This window comes from Oncorhynchus clarkii, chromosome 27, assembly GCF_045791955.1.
Source record: "Oncorhynchus clarkii lewisi isolate Uvic-CL-2024 chromosome 27, UVic_Ocla_1.0, whole genome shotgun sequence".
Lineage (NCBI taxonomy): Eukaryota > Metazoa > Chordata > Actinopteri > Salmoniformes > Salmonidae > Oncorhynchus > Oncorhynchus clarkii.
In genome coordinates, this window is record NC_092173.1 from 19841091 (window position 1) to 19863563 (window position 22473).

At 41.7% G+C, this 22473-nt stretch overlaps 2 protein-coding genes across 7 annotated transcripts; both read right to left on the reverse strand.

Annotated features, from left to right (window-relative positions):
- Window positions 1–201: 201 nt before the first annotated feature.
- LOC139386291 (ras-related protein Rab-34-like) lies at window positions 202–8437 on the reverse strand. Of its 6 annotated transcripts, XM_071131789.1 has the most exons (12): window positions 8340–8437; window positions 8199–8246; window positions 3490–3593; window positions 3254–3345; window positions 3046–3111; window positions 2763–2864; window positions 2608–2672; window positions 2423–2474; window positions 2232–2313; window positions 1926–2016; window positions 1654–1761; window positions 202–1484 (listed from the first exon to the last, which is right to left on the reverse strand). In XM_071131789.1, exons 3-12 carry the CDS (start codon window positions 3562–3564, stop codon window positions 1420–1422), a joined length of 798 nt encoding a protein of 265 aa, XP_070987890.1. In that variant the 5' UTR covers window positions 3565–3593; window positions 8199–8246; window positions 8340–8437; the 3' UTR covers window positions 202–1419. The 6 variants fall into 6 exon arrangements, with proteins under 6 accessions (XP_070987890.1, XP_070987888.1, XP_070987892.1 ...); XM_071131787.1 differs by lacking the exon at window positions 8199–8246 and having other exon boundaries at window positions 3046–3114; XM_071131791.1 differs by having other exon boundaries at window positions 2256–2313; window positions 8199–8437.
- Window positions 8438–14528: 6091 nt separating this feature from the next.
- LOC139385881 (TLC domain-containing protein 1-like) lies at window positions 14529–22095 on the reverse strand. The gene is made up of 4 exons (XM_071131166.1): window positions 21528–22095; window positions 19001–19083; window positions 17649–17731; window positions 14529–15549 (listed from the first exon to the last, which is right to left on the reverse strand). Exons 1-4 carry the CDS (start codon window positions 21731–21733, stop codon window positions 15148–15150), a joined length of 774 nt encoding a protein of 257 aa, XP_070987267.1. The 5' UTR covers window positions 21734–22095; the 3' UTR covers window positions 14529–15147.
- Between the last annotated feature and the right edge of the window lie 378 nt (window positions 22096–22473).

Sequence of the window (22473 nt, forward strand, 5' to 3'; positions counted from 1 at the left end):
AAAAAAAACAAGACAATGTTTGAACATTGCTGTCCATCAATGATTCCCAACCACATTTACTGAGCTTGAGCAATTTTAACAAAAACAATGGATATACAGTATGATGCCCTAAGAGTTGTGCAAGGTTGATAGAATTATTAAAAATGATTCGTAGCTGCCGAAGGTGCTTCCATCAAGAATTAACTCTGGGGTGTGAAGACATACAGTATGCAATCAATGCATCCTCATTTTTTATTTCTTAGTAATTTAATATATATATATTTTCAAAGTGAATATATATATATATATATTTTCATATATATATTCAAAGTTTGAAGACTGTACAAGGGGTGTGTAGACTTTCACTATCGACTGTATTTATAATTGTTTTATATTAAGAGGCCCTGGCTAATATGACAAACAGTTATTTAACATAATTTAATAACAGATTAGTGATTCATCCTATATAGAACTTTCAATAATAACTTAGAATTATTTGTTTTATAATTATAAAGTCTAATTACCAGTAAACAGTTGTTTGATTTGATACAGAGCAGTGATTGTGAAGCTTACATGTATTTTGAGCTAAGTGTAGTCATTTTTGATATACAGTATCTTTATAGAGCTAAAACTTGCACCTGCAATTAAACATTAGAAAAATTACTTAAATAATCTTTGTCTAAAAGGAAAACTAGACAAATGTATGCACTTTTCACTCTGATTATGGTATTCAACTAGAGGGATATGATAAGATCAGTCATTCAAATATCGCACACCATTAAAAATCAATCATTCTCAGTTATTTTATTGTATCTATCTAGCGTAGACGTGGTACATCTGAATAATACACATCTCTCATACTGTATGAATGCAGTTGTGCTGTTAAAAATAGGACAATGTAATCATACTCCTTAGCTAGCATAATGTAACATCCCAGGAAGGAGTCATGAGTTTTAATCTATGCAATGGTTACAAATTGTGCAAAAAACATGTCGCATGGAAACAACACTAAACAAAACAACGCTGTAAAAAATCTAACAGGCCTAATGGCGGAGTGTCTTAAAAATATCCATATTGGGTATTTGAAGACATCCATGATTGTCCATACTCCATAGCTATTAAAGCAGTACCTCGATCACAATTTCTGTCAGAACTCAAGAACTGGAATGGTACAGTACAATGAACCAGAGGAAATTCTATCCGAAACTCTGGATAGGCATAAATGAGCCAAACACCACAGGAATCCACATCCAACCAAGAAGTTGTTCTTTCCGGGCCAGCAGAAATTAAAATCAAATGTCTGTGAAAGCAAAAGTCTCTGTCCTGCCTCACTGCAAATTCCATGTCTCTGGGAGTGGTCATGGATTCTCAGTTTCTCTTCTGAGGAAATGATGCTTTTTGCTTTGGTACCTTTTTACTGTAGTAGTCATGTGTTTGTCTTCATTGACAACAGTTTGACTGTTTCTTCTTTGTTGCATACAGGCTGTTTGAATTACTGTTAATTTCTGAAACAAACAAGAAACTTGCATGAAAAAAGGCTTGTGTGTTTCTTATGTTACTCATACAAGGGTCTGTCTGTAACCTAGTTAGGGTTAACGTGGCAAGAGAAATTATGTTATTCGTATCACATAATGCATGGTGCCATATTTTAACAGTGCACAGCTGTGCACTCACTGATAACGTCCCCAATGTGTCTTGATCCACTCTTCTCTATCTCTGCCAGAACGTTGACCTCAAATGCCAATGATGCAACACGGAAGAAAAACGCTCTCACATTTTCCCCTACAACAAGAACAGGAGGGGAAAAAACATGAAGTCACCTTTCTTCTTCAGATGTTTAGACAATTAGTTAACACAAATTATAATACTGTCTTACAAACAAGTAGGCTGCATCCTGTCTTATTGCTACCAGTCTCAACATTGATCTGATGTATTAGCCCACCAACCAGTCAATGATGACAAGGCCCAGTACTCTGCTTTGATTTCCTCAGCCAATTTGATGGCATCCTGTTCAATCTGAGAGTACTGAGCAGGAGACTGAGAAAATAACAGAGAGAAGAGGGAAACACAATGGATATACAAAACATTATTATTATTATTATTATTATTGTAATAATAATAATATACAGTATTCCATGAATTTTTTGTATCCAGTATATAGTCTGAACTTCGACTTCTGGAAGTTGACATGAGCGGAGAAAACGGATCAATTGTGCCTCTGCAGATTGTATATAAAAAGAGTGAACACATACACTCAGGTCTTTCTTTGTGCCCACCAGGAAAAGCTGGACATTGGTAGGATCATTCTCCTTCAAGGCATCTTCAAGCCACTGCCTGTGGATAAACATAGCGACATTCAAATATGTTAAATGGAATTTACAGAGCACACGTGCAGCCGAAATGTGTATTCATACTCATGTCAGTTGAATCTAATGTATTTTACCTTGCATGGCCCAAAGATGCCACATCATTTACATCAAACACAATAATAATCGCTGGAAAACAGAATTCACTTCATTAGTAAACTCAAACCTCATCAAATCTGTCCCTAAGAACATGGCAACACGTTTTAGGTCGTAATGAATTATATGGAAACATAAAAACTGTTCAAATAGAAAGTTTCCTTACTCTGAGCTCCCCTGTAGTATGTGGAGGCAATACACTTGAACCTCTCCTGCCCCGCAGTGTCCCATCTGTAGAGGAGAGAGATATTGGTGAGTGAAGGGAAACAGATTAGCTCTGGGGATTATTACTGTAGAATACACCAGTAGATTGAGACTCACAACTGTAAACTGAAAGGTACCCCCAACACTTCAAACCGCTCCATCTCAAAGTCAACACCAATGGTTGCCTTGTAGTTCTTGTCAAATGCATCCTTGCAAAATCTAAAAAGCGTAAATAATTAGGAAAATCCGATAATCTGTACTTGCAAACAACCTATAAAAAAGCACATTCCAGTTTGGTGTATGCACTGCATTCCATCTGGTTATTAATTCACCAAAACGGCCCAGTTGGCTGATACTGCAATCAAGTACTACGCACCAGGAATATCCAAACTTTGCTTACCTATTAATCAGACAGGTTTTTCCCACAGCCAGGTCACCAACCACTATGACCTTAGCTATTTTAAACCTACTGGTTTAAAATCAGAGGTGCCACAGATAGAGAGACAATTAAAGATCACAATGAGACAACATACCACCCTCATCCCCATAATGCCATAAGGGAACTATCTGTATATCTTGAACATGAAAAGGCTTTGTGGCCTACCCACCCTACTGTGCCAGTGCGTTGCTCCTGGCAGGCAGTCTTCACTTTGAAGTTGAACTCATCTTTAGTTTGCACAGCAGCCTTCTTACTGTAACACTAGATTAGAACATAATGAACACAGCTTTATGAGATTGGTGGCCTAAGCAGCCTAGAGGGCAAAGGAACTAGGTTTGCAAGCCCAGACAGGGTAACACATTCAAATGACTGTTTGACTGCTAGCATGTACTGTATGATGCTTACCTGAGGAAGCTGGGCAATGACGCGGTCCCTTCGAACAGGAGGCAGCACACTCATGGATGGCACTCGGACAGACATTAGGCCAAGATAACAATCATCAAAAGGACCTACAGGGTACAGAATGAATAAGTGGAGGGGGGAGAGAGAGAGAGACTTAGGTTTTGTCGGTGCCTAATCGGGAGGTGCCGGAACAAAAAAGTGAAAGTGAGAGCGGGTGACTTCGGGAGCTCCAGAAAATCATCTTTATAATAAAGCATTGCATGCATATCATCGCATTTGCATAGTGGTCTAGACTTGAGCAGTAGAGTAGAGGTGTTTGCAGATGTGTGTCCGGGAAAAATGTGGCCTTTTATAAACGCATTTCATGCAATTTTATGTCATTTTACGTGACAGGAGCTGAATCTTTTTTAATACCACACAAATGATTGAAATTTCAGGCTACTTTGACACTGACAAACTGAGAATGTAAGATCCTTAAACATGACCTCGTCTTGAATCCACCAATAGACTAGGCCTAGGTGTGTGGAGGAGACACACATATTGTACAATATGAGGGGGAAATTATAGTCCTAAAAAAGCTTTCCAGTTTCACTGACTCACCCAACAATACGCAGCTCACTCACCGGCGATGGCCGATGCGCTCATGCCAAAAGCCTCTCTCTCTCGTTTTAGTTTGGAAAAACAATGCTGTTTGCTGTTAGGCCTATTTAGAAGTTGATCAAATATTTTCTTAGCCTACAGATAAGTAATTTTGTTTCAGCAGGAGCTATTTGCTTTCCAACCGGTTGTCGTGTCTTTGGCTATGCCGGATTAAGTGATATGATATGCTATTCTATAAAATCCTCTCTCTGTAATTAATATTACCTGATTGAGCTAATCATGTCAATGTAAGTAACTAGAAAGTCGGGGCACCACGAAATAATATTTATAGAGCAGTTATCTTCCGAATAAACTCTTAAAAGACCTAGTAATATTTTACATCAATAGCAGTCAATATTAATCGTCACCTTATTTCAGTCTCATCTGAAAGTTGTAAATTCTTGGTTATCTTCACGAACCCTGGCTAACAAGTTGAATCAGCAATACAAAATTGGGTTTAATTATGTATTTACTAAATAACTAACAATAACACAGAATTACATATACACAGAATTAATCATACCTTGATTACAAATTACGTCATAAAGGAAAACGTCCCTAGCGGGCGGAACAGATATGACAGCTGGTTACACAAAGAAAAGGGGGCTGGATTTGAGTGAAAGAGCGGGAAGACTGAGGAACAACGGGAGAAGCGATGTCTCTATCGTAAATACAGTATCTTATGCATTCTAAATTATTGCCCATTTGGAAAAGGAAAATGCAATAAATATTTACTCTGAGCTGCGCTTCGGTAGGTTGGTGGTAGATGGAAGGCCGTGTTGCCCAACAGAGTCCTTTGAAGAATGTCTCTGCTGGTAAATTGGATATGTTGTAGTAATGTCGTTGTGTGGTAGACGGGATACTCTGTCTGTTCTTTCCTAGCCCACGTTTGCAGCTGCTGTTGCTAACTCAACGGCTAGGAGGTATCACTTCTGTAGTGAATAAGAGTTCAACGTTCATACCATTTGCAAACAAAAGCTCACGCTGAGGTTGGGATCGTTCTGAACTATTCTGACATCGGACCGTCGTCCTCACATTCTCGGAACAGGAGGTTACATTTTCGTCAAGGCTTTATATAGTGGAGGGAGAAGGGTGTGTTTGAAAAGTTTTATAACCCATGTCTCTTCACAGGGGCGGGCCACTGATTAAGCAGAGCCCCAACCTTATGAAAACCCAAATCTCTCTTTTGGAAGCTAAAATTACATTTAATCTTTTCACCAATAATTTTATATTCAAACATTTAAATTGAACAACAATTCCATGTGAATCCGATAACTACAATATGCAGACTTTCCACTGTAGAGTTTATGTCATCCTATCATTGATGAGAATGTCTCAGATGACAACCGAACTGACATCATATTCATTAATAAGTACCAGTGCATATGTTCAACTGGTCGGATTACCATATGGTTCATTTCCCCCCACCTTCTAATCTTCCCAGAATCTCTATGTTAACCAAAGGATTTTCAAATGTCACATCAGTAGGGTAGAGAGAGGAAAGAGGGGGAAGAGGTATTTATGACTGTCATAAACCTACCCCCAGGCCAACGTCATGACACTGCGCTATCCCACAATTCTATACTGAACAGAAATATAAATGCAACAATTTCACAGATTTTACTGAATGATATATGGTCATATAAGGAAATTAGTAAATTGAAATATAATCATTAGGCCCTAATCTATGGATTTTATATGACTGGGCAGGGGTGCAGCCATGGGTGGACATAGGTCCATCCACTTGGGAGCCAGGCCCAGCCTATCAGAATTAGTTTCCCCCAACAAACAGGATTTATTACAGACAGAAATACTCCTCCGTTTCCTCAGCTGTCTGGGTGGCTGGTCTCAGACGATCCCGCAGATGGAGAAGCCGGATGTGGAGGTCCTGGGCTGGTGTGGTTATTTTAATTGTATTTTACCTTTACTTAACTAGGCAAATCAGTTAATAAGAACAAATTCTTATTTACAATGATGGCCTATCCCGGTCAAACCCTAACCCAGAAGACACTGGGCCAATTGTGCGCCGCCCTATGGGACTCCCAATCACGGCCGGTTGTGATAAATCCTGGAATCGAACCAGGGTCTGTAGTGACGTCTCAGGCACTGAGATGCAGTGCCTTAGACCGCTGCGCCACTCGGGAGCCCCGAGTATACGCGGTCTGCAGTTGTGAGGCCAGTTGGATGTACTGCAAAATTCTCTATAATGACATTATGGTAGAGAAGTTAACATTCAATACTCTGGTAACAGCTCTGGTGGACATTCCTGCTGTTAGCAGGACAATTGCATGCTCCCTCAAAACTTGAGACTTCTGTGGCATGGTGCTGTATGACAAAACTGCACATTTTAGAGTGGCCTTTTATTGTCCCCAGCACAAGGTGCACCTGGGTAATGATCATGCTGTTTTATCCACTTCTTGATATGCCACATATGTCAGGTGGCTGGATTATCTTGGCAAAGGAGAAATGTTCACTAACAGGGATGAAAAACAAATGTGTGCACAACATTTGAGATAAATAATATTTTTGGCATATGGATAATGTCTGGGATCTTTTATTTCAGGTCATGAAACATGGGACCAACACCTTACATGTTGCGTTTATATTTTTGCTCAGTATTTTAAATATTGCAAATGCATGCTGTTCACTGACAGATTTGCCACGCATTCCCGACTGTAGGCAATGTCTTGTGATTGGACTACACACAATCCACAGCTAGGCTATAAAAAAGAAAAAAGCTATTGATCCTCTTGGCTAAATTATAGACCTACTCCTGGTATAGTATTCTGAATTATTGAATTTATTTCTCAAGATACGGCAGTAATTCTATAACGTTGGCAAATGTATTTCAATTTATCTGGTGTGCTGCAGCACCACCAGCGCCCTTCCTTCCCATAGATGATTCTTCAAGGAAATAATCGATGAAGCACCCTTCCCATAGCTATGATTCTATAAGGAAATAAATGATGAAGTACAACTCTGGAGAGATGGTAGTTGCAGGCTCATGTCTATCAGAGTGCCTGTAGCCTCTCTCACAACACAGCAACTGCAAAGAGTTGGTCTCTGAGCTACAATGTTGAGCAAATCATAAACCCGGAATGGCCCAACCCAAATAAATTCTTAGAATATCAGGCGCGGGGTGAAAACCTACGTTTTCACATTAGGCTACGTTTTTTAGGGCGCTATGATAATTACAGAGGCGGCAACACGAATTAACTCTGATCGCTTTTATTCGAATTTAAACATTGCAAACAGTGAAAATTACGTTTCATGCCACGAGATTACCGGATCATGGCAAATAGGTTCCGGAACGAAACAGTCCAAAACTGAGAGGTTCCGGCTCATATGAAGCACTGGGTTTTGTTAACATGACAATTATGAGCAAGAGTAGCCTATGCAACCTGTGGGATTACGCACCACTACACGATTACAATTGACTGATTACAATTTTACGCTACTGCTACTCTCTGTTCATTATATATGCATAGTCACTTTAACCATATCTACATGTACATACTACCTCAATCAGCCTGACTAACCGGTGTCTGTATGTAGCCTCGCTACTGTTATTATTATTTTACTTACCTATTGTTCACCTAATACCTTTTTTGCACTATGGGTTAGAGCCTGCAAATAAGCATTTCACTGTAAAGTCTACCTACACCTGTTGTATTCGGCGCACGTGACAAATAAACTTTGATTTGATTAGCCTATGAGTCAGTAGCCAGTAACTCGTCTGTTCTGGAGATGATCCACTAATCTCTATTTTAATCCTATTGTTCTGTGCACAAAGAAAATGAATTACTGTAAACGGTTTACAATAATATAGCTAATTCATACTAAACCGATAATAGATTGTAAAAAAGTATTGTTGCTCTTTATAATTGTAATCATGCTTAATCATAATTCACATGATAAGAAGCAACTCTAGTCTCTTCAAGAACCAAAACATGTGGACACATTGAAACATGATCTCCCAAAATGGTTTAATAAAAACCGAAGTTGTCTACAAAGGAAAAATAAAAGCTACTAACGAACGGAGTCCATGCTGGGATGTCACTGGAGCTACATACCTTGGAACGGGACAGGATGGCGTTTTTTCGTCACGCGTAACGTTAAACCTTCAGTCAATAAAGAAAAGCTTAGACTTTTAGTTTGGTTTCAAGATTTGAGGTTTTACATAAATGAATCCGAATCTTTCCAAAAAAGCTCACCGTATTCGTTCACACCAAATAAACCAGGCCTTCGGAAGTGAGTGGGAAATAACGTAGTCTGCAAATGATTTAGGTGTTTAGGCGGACCTCTGACTCAGCTCCAGGTTCCCATTGGAATTTGGGAAATAAAGTCTTTGCGAGTCGACTCCCCCTGGCGGCAGATATCATTGGACACAAAGTAGCCCAAACACACATTTAATTTCTAATTTGTTGCAACATGGTTCATTATACAAAATCTTGTAGGCTACAATGCAACATTATAGTCATTGGCGTCATATTCCGGTGATAGAACGCTGGGTTGTCTGTCCTTTGATATTTACTACAGGCCCATGTTGCCTTGCCACTTTTTATATTTCTTTGCTCATCGACACTTCCTGTCTCATGGATACATGGTGTCGGGTGTCTTACCAGTATTAGCCAATGGAAAATTACAATTAGGCAGGGTTTTAACTCCACATCTGGCAAAATACAGAATGTTTTGTTGCTTCTTTCCTGGAGGTGGTATAATCGTTTTGCATATGCACCAGCATCAATAATCTCTTTAGTTTACACAAAACAGCTCTAGAGGGCGGCATAGATCCATTAAATATTTTATCTTTACGCAATTGGACGATAATTCAAAACAGTTTAACAATGTTTTCCTAAGGGTCTTTATTTGTTCAACAGATCATGAGGATGCGTTCAACAAACAAAAGGCTTTTAAAGAGCTTTAATGAGGCACATCAAATCAAATTATTAAAATCAGAGATGTCATCTTCGAGTCAAGCGATTGCTTTATAATTTATATGTTAAGGTATATTTAACTTTTTACAGTAATATGTATTTTTTTACTATACAGAATAAAAATATAAAACGCAACATGCAACAATTTCAATGATTTTACTGAGTTACAGTTAATAAGGAAATCAGTCAATTGAAATTAATTTGGCCCTAATCTATGGATTTCACATGACTGGGCAGGGGCACAGCCATGGGTGGGCCTGACCTTTGCTGGAGCCAGGTCCAGCCAATCAGAATTAGTTTTTCCCCACAAAAGGGCTTTATTACAGACAAAAATACTCCTGTTTAATCAGCTGTCCGGCTGGTCTCAGACGATCCAGCAGGTGAAGAAGCTGGATGTGAAGGTCCTGGGCTGGCGTGGTTACACGTGGTCTGTGGTTGTGAAGGCAATTGGACGTACTGCCAAATTTTCTAAAAAGATGTTGGAGGCAAAATTGACATTCAAACCTCTGGCAATAGCTCTGGGGGACATTCCTGCAGTCAGCATGCCAATTGGACGTACTGCCAAAGCAATGCAGGCGTAGAAGCATGGTGGCTAGGAACAACTCCATCAAAACTTGAGACATATGTGGCAGTACTGTGATACAAAACTGCACATTTTAGTGGCCTTTCATTGCCAGCACAAGGTGCACCTTTGTAATGATCATGCAGTTTAATCTGCTTATTGACAATCCATCCACCTGACAGGTGTGGCATATTTTGGCAAAAGGAGAAATACCAACTAACAGGAATGTAAACAAATGTGCACACAAAATTGGAGGGAAGTAAGCTTTTTGTGCTTATGGACCATTTCTGGGATCTCTTATTTCAGCTCATGGAACCAAAACTTAACAAAAAAATAAATGCAAAGTATATTTGGCAAGAGCCCGTATGTATAGCTCTTCAAAACTGACTGTTTATTGTACACAGTTGTTCTACAGAGATTTCTGTCCACATCATTCAGTCACATTTAAACAGTGTTGGGGAGTAGTGAACTATCTATGTAGTTCAACTAGTAATTTTACTATATTTTGCAGTAGCTTGGTGGGAGTTGAACTAAATTCAAATCTTTGTAGTGTTTTCAGTAGTTTGTTACTTTTTTTTGCCATGTAGTGGTGTAGCTAACTCCTGGAACTGCACACCACTTTTATTTGAACAAATAAAAGATGGGTGAAGTAGGCAATCATTTCCCGTCTTTTTTGGCATCAGACCTGCCTCATTCAAATCAAATTGATTTATATAGCCCTTCTTACATCAGCTGATATCTCAAAGTGCTGTACAGAACACAGCCTAAAACCCCAAACAGCAAGCAATGCAGGTGTAGAAGCACGTGGCTAGGAGTAACTCCATAGAAAAGGCCAAAACCTAGGAAGAAACCTAGAGGAACCAGGCTGTGAGGGGTGGCCAGTCCTCTTCTGACGGCTTACCTGGTGGAGATTATAACAGAACATGACCAAGATGTTCAAATGTTCATAAATGACCAGCATGGTCAAATAATAATAATCACAGTAGTTGTCGAGGGTGCAAGAGGTCAGCACCTCTACCGCTCCTGCTGTCTCTGGAGAGTTGACACAGCAGGTCTGGGACAGGTAGCACGTCCGGTGAACAGGTCAGGTTTCATAGCTGCAGGCAGAACAGTTGAAAATGGAGCAGCAGCACGGCCATTCACACTTGAAACGTGTTTAATAAGCTAAATTACACATCGTTACCATATAACCCCAAAGTGATTGGTTCTTGCAATTTGTAGTCTACGTCATATCCGATTTACAATGTTTCTACAAAGTAGTTTAGATTAAATTTGTGTTAACTTTGAAAAAGTAACTTTAGTTACATAATAAAAATATAGTTTAAGGGTGGCTTTAGTGCACCTTACCAATTTCTTCACACTGGAAGAAGTTCGCTTGGTAAACTAAACTCAGCAAAAAAAGAAAATGTCCCTTTTTCGGGACCCTGTCTTTCAAAGATAATTCATAAAAATCCAAATAACTTCACAGATCTTCATTGTAAAGGGTTTAAACACGGTTTTCCATGCTTGTTCAATGAATCATAAACAATTAATGAACATGCACCTGTGGAACGGTCGGTAAGACACTAACAGCTTACAGACAGTAGGCAATTAAGGTCACAGTTATGAAAACTTAGGACACTAAAGAGGCCTTTCTACTGACTCTACTGCTGCTCTACTGCTCATCTGCGTGAACGTGCCTTAGGCATGCTGCAAGGAGGCATGAGGACTGCAGATGTGACCAAGGCAATAAATTGCAATGTCCTTACTGTGAGACGCCTAAAACAGCGTTACAGGATGGACAGCTGATCGTCCTCGCAGTGGCAGACCACATGTAACAACACCTGCACAGGACAATGCATCACACCTGCGGGACAAGTACAGGATGGCAACAACTGCCCGAGTTACACTAGGAACACACAATCAGTGCTCAGACTGTCCGCAATAGGCTGAGAGAGGCTGGACTGAGGGCTTGTAGGCCTGTTGTAAGGCAGGTCCTCACCAGACATCACCGGCAACACCGTTGACTATGGGCACAAACCCACCGTCGCTGGACCAGACAAAACTGGCAAAAAGTGCTCTTCACTGACGAGTCATGGTTTTGTCTCACCAGGGGTGAAGGTCGGATTCGCATTTATCGTCGAAGGATACCTGGCCCGGGTATACTGGAAGTATATTGACCTCATTCCGTCAGTAGAGGATGCCTGATTATTCTTTAAAAGTGCTTTCCTCACCATCTTAAATAAACATGCGCCATTCAAAAAAAATAAGAACCAGGAACAGATATAGCCCTTGGTTCACTCCAGACCTGACTGCCCTTGACCAGCACAAAAACATCCTGTGGCGTACTGCATTAGCATCGAACAGCTCCCGCGATATGCAACTTTTCTGGGAAGTTAGGAAAGCAAAGGCTAGCTTTTTTCAAGCAGAAATTTGCATCCTGTAGCACAAACTCCAAAAAGTTCTGGTACACTGTAAAGTCCATGGAGAAAAAGAGCACCTCCTCCCAGCTGCCCGCTACACTGAGGCTAGGAAACACTGTCACCACCAATAAATCCACAATAATTGAGAATTTCAATAAGCATTTTCTCTACAGCTGGCCATGCTTTCCACCTAGCTACCCCGGTCAACAGCCCTGCACCCCCCACAGCAACTTGCCCAAGCCTCCCCCATTTCTCCTTCACCCAAATTCAGATTGCCGATGTTCTGAATGAGCTGCTAAATCTGGACCCCTACAAATCAGCAGGGCGAGACAATCTGGACCCTCTCTTTCTAAAAATATCCCCTGAAATTGTTGCAACCCCTATTACTAGCCTGAAATCCCCAAAGATTGGAAAGCTGCCGCGGTCATACCCCTATTTAAAGAGGTAGACACTCTAGACCCAAACTGCTACAGACCTATATCTATCCTACCCTGCCTTTCTAAGGTCTTCGTAAGCCAAGTTAACAAACAGATCACCGACCATTTCGAATCCCACCGAACCTTCTTCGCTATGCAATCTGGTTTCCAAGCTGGTCATGGGTGCACCTCAGCCACGCTCAAGGTCCTAAACGATATAACCTCCATCGATAAGAGACAATACTGTGCAGCTGTATTCATCGACCTGGCCAATGCTTTCGACTCTTGTCAATCACCACATTCTTGTCAGCAGACTCAACAGCCTTGGTTTCTCAAATGACTGCCTCGCCTGGTTCACAACTACTTCTCAGATCGATTTGACACACTGAACTCTGAGAGCCTGTTGTCCGGACCTCCGGCAGTCTCTATGGGGGTGCCACAGGGTTCAATTCTCGGGCCGACTATTCTCTGTATACATCAATGATGTCGCTCTTGCTGCTGATGATGATTCTCTCAGCCACCTCTACGCAGACGACACCATTCTGTATACTTCTGGCCCTTCTTTGGACACTGTGTTAACTAACCTCCAGATGAGCTTCAATGCCATACAACTCTCTTTCCATGGCCTCCAACTGCTCTTACATGCAAGTAAAACTAAATGCATGCTCTTCAACCGATCGCTGCCCACAACTGCCCACCTGTCCAGCATCACTACTCTGGACAGCTCTGACTTAGAATATGTGGACAACTACAAATACCTATGTGTCTGGTTAGACTGAAAACTCTCCTTCCAGACTAACATTAAGCATCTCCAATCCAAAATGAAACCTAGAATTGGCTTCATATTTCGCAACGAAGCATCCTTCACTCATGCTGCCAAACAAACATACCCTCGTTAAACTGACTATCCTACCAATCCTTGACTTCGGCGATGTCATTTACAAAATAGCCTCCAATACTCTACTCAGCAAATTGGATGCAGTCTATCACAGTGCCATCCGTTTTGTCACCAAAGCCCCATATACTACCCACCACTGCGACCTGTATGCTCTCGTTGGCTGGTCCTCGCTTCATATTCGTTTCCAAAACCACTGGCTCCAGGTCATCTATAAGTCTTTGCTAGGTAAAGCCCCGCCTTAGCGCACTGGTCACCATAGCAACACCCACCCGTAGCACACGTTCCAGCAGGTATATTTCACTGGTCATCCCCAAAGCCAACACCTCAGCAGCTTAGCAATCACTGTACACAGCTCATCTGTAAATAGCACACCCAACTACCTCATTCCCATATTGTTTTATTTTGAGCTCTTTTGCACTCCAGTATTTCTACCTGCACATCTATCACTCCAGTGTTCATGCTAAATTGTAATTATTTCACCACTATGACCTATTTATTTCTTTACCTCCCTAATTTTACTACATTTGCACACACTGTACATATATTTTTCTATTGCGTTATTGACTGCACATTTCTTTATCCCATGTGTAACTGTGTTGTTTTTGTTCGCACTGCTTTGCCTGATCTTGGCCAGGTCGAAGTTGTAAGTGAGAACTTGTTCTTAACTGGCCTTCCTGGTTAAATAAAAATGTGAAATAAAATATTTTTTTTAAACAGCAAGATCTGGCGAAGTCCATGAGGAGATGCACTTCAGTACTTAATGCAGCTGGTGGCCACACCAGATACTGACTGTTACTTTTGACCCCCCCTTTGTTCAAGGACACATTATTCCATTTCTGTTAGTCACATGTCTGTGGAACTTGTTCAGTGTGTCTCTCAGTTGTTGAATCTTATATCCGTACAAATATTTACACATGTTACGTTTCCTGAAAATAAACGCAGTCGACAGTGAGAAGAAGCTTTTTTTTTTTGCTGAGTAGCTTCCCCAACACCATCTATAGACATACTATGGGGGCTATCCAGGGAAAATTGTTGAAGGAACTGCGGTATAGGCACTACTATGGCTTACCAAGACTCGTTAGATTTATGGAATGAAAAGAATGGTCGCTGTTGTAAGAATGCCAGTCACCTATGCATTGGTGTTGACCTTTTGAGACCAAACAGGGAAGAATGAAAGTGAAACAGATGTATTGTCGGACAGTTTGTTAGCGTCAGATATTGATTGTATTATAGTACATTTACAAAATCCTATTAGTGGAAATTTCAATAAAACTATGTTGCTAAGCCACACCTGACAGAATTTGTGGGGTGGGATGTACAGCAACCAAGGTGGTCCCTGTTATCCTTGGCAGTTTGTTTCTCTACTGTATGCATGTATGATTGTTAGCATTTTTTCTGTAAAAGAGCATTGCACATGAATCATGTAAATTCCTATATTGTTAACAATTGTATTAGCTATGATCAGAAGCAAAAGTGGCACAGTATCCTGGAAGTAATTTAGTAGGATTCTCCCAGTCAGTTCACACTGACTGGGAGAATCCTACTGTATGCTGCCCAGTTAGTGTGAGTGAGGGATTTTCAGCCACAGTGGGCATAATCATCACTATAGGGCATGTACCACTGTCCACATCCTTTCCTGGCCGCCTCTCACGACAACACGAGCCTTTGAGAGAGCTTTTTTGTTGTTGTTATAACAATAATAATCATAATAATGATGAAGTCACAGCTTGACACAATGCGATGAGATGTGTAACCGAACAAACACACCAAACACAACATCTGGTATACGGTCATGTCACTATCGGTGTCATTCAGCGAGGAACTTTTTGACGTTGTTGTGGGTGCCATTTTGCTCCATGTGAGCCCTGCTCCGGGGGAAGAAGTCGGCGCGGAGAAGACGATAAAAGTAGATCAGGATCATGGTGTTCATGAGAGTCATGGTAACCAGGAAGTAGCCTCCTTTGTCCATCCAGGAGTAGTTCTGGACAATGTAATATGTGAGGTAGAACTGTGCGCTGAGGCGGAAGACGATGTAGGTGAAGAGGTTGAGGAACTTATTGATTTGGTACAGAGGGGACGACTGCTGTGATGCTAGCTTCAGCATTAGCCTCAAATGCAGGGTGACACTGTTAACCTCCACAAAGAGAGCCACCACAGCACCGGCCACGTAGAGGTGTGAGTACAGAGAATACAGGAAGCACCAGAGCACCTGAGGAAGGGAAGGACAGAGAGAAAGTAGTTAATATATACCAATGGCACTCTGCCGCCTTACTGCTGTAAGGCAATTGGGATACTGTAATCTTTGCAATAGTAAAACTGGGGAAAAATGTACCATTTATATTGAATATACTGTATGATTAATGGCTCACCAAAAAAACACTAATCAACCAACTAGTGGTCAGAATATTGGGACAAATACTACATGACCAAAGGTATGTGGACAACTGCTTGTCGAACATCTCATTCCAAAATCATGAGCATTAATATGGAGTTGATCCCTTTGCTGCTATAACAGCCTACACTCTTCTGGGAAGGCTTTCCACTAGATGTTGGAACATTGCTGCAGGGACTTGCTTCCATTCAGTCACAAGAGCATTAGTGAAGTCCGGTACTGATGTTGGGCGATTAGGCCTGGCTCGCAGTCGGCATTCAAATTCATCCCAAAGGGGTTTGATAGGGGTTGAGGTCAGGGCTCTGCAGGCCAGTCAAGTTCTTCCACACCGATCGACAAACCATTCTGTATGGACCTTGCTATGTGCACGGGAGCATTGTCATGCTGAAACAGGAAAGGGCCTTCCCCAAACGGTTGCCACAAAGTTTGAAGCACAGAATCAGCTGGCAGGGGTGGGCAATTCCAGTCCTCGGAGGCCTGATTGGGGTCACAGTTTTGCCCCAGCTAATACACCAGACTCCAATAATCACCTAATCACGACCTTCAGTTTAGAATGCAATTTGATTAAATCAGCTGTTTGCTAAGGATGGAGAAAAAAAGTGTGACAATCAGGCCCCTGAGGACTTGAGTTGCCCACCCCTGAAAATCATTGTATGCTGTAGCATTAAGGTTTCCCTTCACTGGAAATCAGGGGCAAGTCCGAACCATGAAAAACCACCCAGACCATTATTCCTCCACCAAACTTTACAGTTGGCACTATGCATTTGGGCAGGCAGCCTTCTCCTGGCATCCACCAAACCCAGATTTATCCGTCGGACTGCCAGACGATGAAGCGTGATTCATCACTCCAGAGAACGTGCTTCCACTGCTCCAGAGTCCAATGGTGGCGAGCTTTACACCACTCCAGCCAACGCTTGGCATTGCGCATGGTGATCTTAGGCCATGAAATCCCATTTAATGAAGCTCCCGATGAACAGTTTGTGTGCTGACGTTGCTTACAGAGGTAGTTTGGAACTCAGTAAGGAGTGTTGCAACCGAGGACAGACGACTTTTACACGCTACGAGCTTCAGCACTTGGCGGTCCCGTTCTGTGAGCCGTTGTTGCTCCTAGACGTTTCCACTTCACAATAACAGTACTTACAGTTGACTGGGGCAACTCTAGCAGGGCAGACATTTAACGAACTGACTTGATGGAAAGGTGGCATCCTATGACGGTGCCACGTTGAAAGTCACTGAGCTCTTCAGTAAGACTATTCTACTGTCAATGTTTGTTTATGGAGAGTGCATGGCTGTGTGCTCGATTTTATACACCTGTCAGCAATGTGTGGCTTAAATAGCAGAATCCACTAATTTGAAGGGGTGTCCACATACATTTGTATATATAGTGTACACTGACTAATCGGAGACACAGGGAAGCTCAGCTCAATGTGTGCCTCAGATCAGTGGCAAGATGCCCTGTGTTCAACACAACACACATCCCCCCACACAATGGTGGGTGTTGTTCGCCTGCAGTCAGGGATAGGCACACAGGAGCGTTCATTTAGATTACAGAATAGGCCCGCACTGTGGCACCTTTAAAATGTCACTACTGACACAGTAAATCCCCCTAGGAGGAGTGTGATTCCTCTTAGCACCATACAATATTAAGATGTCATCTGCAAAATTCCTTCACAGCTCACATTGTTTCAATTCACTTCACTTAGCTTGAAGTGAAACAAAGCGTGAGCGCAGCGATCAGGCTGTTTTCACAAGGTCATAAAACAAAACCAGTGAATTAAAATACTACATCTAACCTTCAGACACAATCTAGCAGTAGCTGCTGTAACAAACAAAACCAAAAATATATAATTTAAAAAAAAGCCCATATGTAAATTCTTACCAGGTACAAACTGAAACAAAAAGGTAAATTATCTTACCAGAACATGATGAATTAAGAACTCCCAGGATCCTCTTGCATGTCCAGTTAGAATGATGTCACCTGCATCTTGTACAAAGTATCCTGTCAAAGGAGAGTAGAGAGCAATGCCTCAGTCGAGGCCTTTTGAGCATTCTAAATAAAATGGTATTCATCACAAACAGGTGTAGACTTAGTGAAATGCTTACTTATGGGCCCTTCCCAACAATGCCAAGAAAAAAATTCCATTGTTTTACTTTTAGATGTGTGTATTGTTAGACACTCCTGCACTGTTGGAGCTAAGAACACAAGCATTTCGCTACACCCACAAGCATCTGCTAAATGTGTGTATGTGACCAATAAAGTGTGATTTGAAAAGTAAAACGCGTAATAATAAATACACAATGAGTAATGAGAACTTTGCTATATACACGGGATACCAGTACAGAGTTGATCTAAGAGCTATCTAATCTTAGGCCACGTTCCAACGTGCATTCCAGCATACCCCTTTGAATGCATGCCCAATACATTGCTTCATTCAAATTCTATTCTAGTGTGGATATTGGAACAGAGATTCTATTTCTATGGATTACTTATCAAGGCCATCTAAATGGTTGATAACAGTAGTACCATAAACAAAATAGTCAGGACTTCCCTATCCTACATATATCTGCGGGGAGAAATATATTGGACCGTACTGGCATAGTCCATCCTAATTATCAGCACCATGGACATGTGTTACACTTGAAAGGAAAACACAGGGAAACCGCTTTGGACTGCATTTCAAAAATGAGTGTTGTGTGAACCTCTATAAATGGCAATCTGTCTCAATGGAATGGAAGGTATGCGGCTGTCAGGCTGGCTCTCCTCAGACCTGCAGCTTCAGTTACATGCATGCGAGACACACAAAATAATAACATCAACACTAGTCACATCTCGTCATCACATCTTTCAGCAGGGCTGTTGACTGCTGGGTCTTTAGGGGATTCGTTTTGGTGCCCATAGCAATCCGAAGGTGTGGCCCCATCCCCTATTTGAGCCCGGTGAGATGGGCGGATCTGCATTGCTCATTCTCTCAATCTGGCTGCCACTGAAAGGTGGGAGAGTATTTATTTCCCCAGGATATCCCAGCTATTATTAGGAACAAAAGTAGCTGTCAAGCTCAGGATCCACTCCATGCCTTTTTAACTTAAATGGATCAAGCCAGACTGAAGCCATTACAACAAAAAAGTTGAAGTGTTTACAGACTCCCCACAATGAACCCCACTCTCCCACACCATTTGTGGTCAATGCTAATGAATTCCCAGTTTACCTTTAATTAACCCTTTCACACACAGGTCTTTTAGCAGCCATCTTAAAGGGGTAGTGACTGACCTGATGAGATGCAGATGAGCATGTAGGCCGGGGCCGTGTAGAAGGAGTGAATGTTGGTTGCCAACTCAGGGGAAATGATCACACTGGAGAGGACAGGGATACATGGTTATGGACAGTGAAGTCGGAGTTCCTCTCATTTCAGACACAGGGCTCAATGTGGAGACAGGGTTTCCCAAACGTGGTCCTGTTGGCCCGTTTTGGTTTTCGCCCTAGCACTACACAGCTGATTCAAATGACCAAATCATCGTCAAGCTTTGATTATTTGAAAATCAGCTGTGTAGTGCTAGGGCAAAAAACTAAAGCGTGCAACCAGGGGAGGCCCCAGGAGCAAGTTTGGTAAACCCTGCTGTAGAGAATAGCCTGACTAAGCACAGACTTAATATAATGATCTGGTAACAGCGATTATCCTGCTTCTTTACAAGATGCTTTGTGCCTTCACAAGGTCAATAGCAATGTCTACGGTGAGACAGTACATTCCCTTGATAATGCATGACCTGATGATTTCTAGGAGGTCAGGGTGAACACGTATGGCAATAATCAGTGAACTACATGAACAGCAGCTTGTCGAATATAACTGCTTTCACTTTATAAAACATCCATTACTAGCCTAAATTGTATAGCCTGCCCATGTACGCATGTGTTGTCAGCTATCCAAGTAGTGTAGGTACTGTGTAATGTAATATATATATATACACACACACTACTAGTCAAACGTCTGGACACCTACTCATTCAAGGGTTTTTATTTTTTAAACTATTTTCTACATTGTAGAATAATAGCAAAGACATCAAAACTATGAAATAACAAACAAAAAAAAGAGTGTTAAATCAATATTTGAGATTTTTCAAAGTGGCCACCCTTTGCCTTGGTGACAGCTTTGCACACTCTTGGCATTTGCTCAACCAGCTTCATGAGGTAGTCACCTGGAATGCATTTCAATTAATAGGTGTGCCTTCTTAAAAGTTAATTTGTGGAATTTCTTTCCTTCTCAATGCATTTGAGCCAATCAGTTGTGTTGTGACAAGATAGGGGGGGTACACAGAATATATTATGGCAAGAACAGCTCAAATAAGCAAAGAGAAACAACAATGCATCATTACTTTAAGACATGAAGGTCAGTCAATACCGAAAATCAAGAACTTTGAATGTTTGTTCAAGTTCAGTCGCTATGATGAAACTGGCACTCATGAGGACCGCCACAGGAAACGAACACGCAGAGTTACATCTGCTGCAGAGGATACGTTCATTGGAATTAACTGCACCTCAGATTGCAGCCCAAATTAATGCTTCACAGAGTTCAAGTAACAGACATCTCAACATCAACTGTTCGGAGGAGACTGCATGAATCAGGCCTTTATGGTCGAATTGCTGCAAAGAAACCACTACTAAATGACACCAATAAGAATAAGACTTGCTTGGGCCAAGAAACACGAGCAATGGACATTAGACCAGTGGAAATCTGTCCTTTGGTCTGGTTAGTCCAAATTTGAGATGTTTGGTTGCAACTGCTGTGTCTTTGTGAAACACAGAGTAGGTGAACAGATGATTGCCGCATGTGTGGTTCCCACCATGAAGCATGGAGGTGGTGGTGTGATGGTGCTTTGCTGGTGACACTGTCGGATTTATTTAGATCAGCAAAGGGTGGCTACTTTGAAGAATCACAAATGTAAAATATATTTTGATTTGTTCACCACTTTTTTACTACAGTACATGTTATTTCATAGTTTGTCTTCACTATTATTCTACAATGTAGAAAATAGTCAACATTAAGAAGAACCCTTGAATGAGTAGGTGTGTCCTAACTTGACTGGTAGTGTAGATCTATTTGTACTACAAAAACAGTGTGTGTAACATCATGTGTCATGGCTCCGATCTGGCACTAAATGGAGGATCGATTTGTAATCCTTCAGAAGTCCCCACCTCACATAACAGCTTTTACAACAGTCATCTAGCCAGCAGGTTTTTCCAGTTTACCTACTTGCTCTCTTCGAAAATGGGCTACATCACCATTCTCATGAGTGGATATTTTTTTTATATCTTTGGCATGACACTAATTTAGTTAGGCTAATTGACTTGAGTGGATTCAAGAATTTGTAACTTTTCTTCTGTCAAAACAGATGTGCTTTCTAAACTTCCACAATCTGATTAAGGCTCTGTCTTTGCGGACTCAACATCTGCTTCATTTGCAATAATCTGACACAGATAGTTATTAACTACACAGGGGAACATGTATTGCCCTAATCAGCTACTCTAAACTACAAGCATAAAATGAACATCTCGCTGCCTAGTGTCGCAGAGCTCAATAAGTATTTATTTCCTGAGAAGGCCATTGGGTAGGCTGTACTGTGGCATTTCCCTTCCAACTTGAGAATTCCTTAGTCTCCTCACATCTTCCCGTCTGAACATGCTCATCACTCTCCTCCTCTCCCCTGTCAGTGACTGTTACAGCTCCACACACCCCTACATAACACATCATGTGGATCCACTGTGAATGAACAATGGTGTCCCAGTGCAGAGAGTGACTCACCAGGTCATAGCCCAAGTCCCTGTCAGGAGGGAGTGGACCATAGAGACCGAGAGGTTCCTCCACTTCCAGGAGCGGAAGTCATCCACCGCTACCGCTTTGGGCACAGGCAGATTCTGTAGTAGTCGGTGGGCCACCCGGAACATCAGAGCGCACACCAACACAGACATTCCAGGGTGTCGCTGCAACACAGGAAGCAAGGCCTCCATCTTCTCCTCCCCCTCTCCTTTTTACTTTCTTCCTTGTTGTGCTTCGTCTGCTGCTCCTCTCCACGGCTCTTCTCACGCCTCCACGGTCAGTTGGGGCGTGTGTGAGGGGAGTGTTCTCCTCAGGACAGTCACAGTTCCAGGGGTTTGAAGGAAGTCGTTTTTAGAGATGCGGTCTTTACCCCTCGTGCTCGTTTCAGAACTACTCAGAGAATAGGAGCAGCATTTCTCACGTTTTCCTCTACTTCCCGGGCTCAGAGGGGGAGACTAGCTAAAACAGCTCATTCAATTCTACAGATCTTTTCCCCCCTCTCGTAGTGTGTTGCCACTCAACCAGTCTGCTTGTCTCTGTCTATGACTAGAGAGAAGGGGGAGTGGTGGAGAGGGAGTGGTGTGGGTGGCCTGCTTCCAGAAAACCAGAGAATCAAGGAGGGGCCACATCTTACTTAACACAAACAAGAAAGTTGAACTATATGACAGGGCTAAAAACATTATTAGGGTATAGAGTGTAACGTTGTAACTTAAATCATTACTAGGAAACAATGTTCTTTGTTGTTTCTCTGGATAAATAGTCACCGTCACAGAGCAGGCTGTATAAAATGTGAAGGGGTCAGGCTGGAGAAAAAGTCACCGTCACAGAGCAGGCGGTATAAAATGTGAATTTGAGGTTTGATACACAAACATTTGTCAACTTTGACGGAGTTTGGTGGTAGCCACAGAGACCACAGCTCTGAAACTCTCAC

What these genes read in the sequence shown, in the direction of transcription:
- LOC139385881 (XM_071131166.1), bottom strand. Translation starts at nt 21,733, where the DNA reads ATGGAGGCCTTGCTTCCTGTGTTGCAGCGACACCCTGGAATGTCTGTG. An exon ending in GCTCATCTGCATCTCATCAG is followed by an intron (nt 17,732 to 19,000) that starts GTCAGTCACTAC and finishes CTCCTTTGACAG; the next exon opens with GATACTTTGTACAAGATGCA. An exon ending in TCTTAATTCATCATGTTCTG is followed by an intron (nt 15,550 to 17,648) that starts GTAAGATAATTT and finishes TCCCTTCCTCAG; the next exon opens with GTGCTCTGGTGCTTCCTGTA.
- LOC139386291 (XM_071131787.1), bottom strand. Translation starts at nt 3,564, where the DNA reads ATGTCTGTCCGAGTGCCATCCATGAGTGTGCTGCCTCCTGTTCGAAGG. An exon ending in CAACGCACTGGCACAGTAGG is followed by an intron (nt 3,115 to 3,253) that starts GTGGGTAGGCCA and finishes ATTTTAAACCAG; the next exon opens with TAGGTTTAAAATAGCTAAGG. An exon ending in ATACTACAGGGGAGCTCAGA is followed by an intron (nt 2,475 to 2,607) that starts GTAAGGAAACTT and finishes TCTGTTTTCCAG; the next exon opens with CGATTATTATTGTGTTTGAT.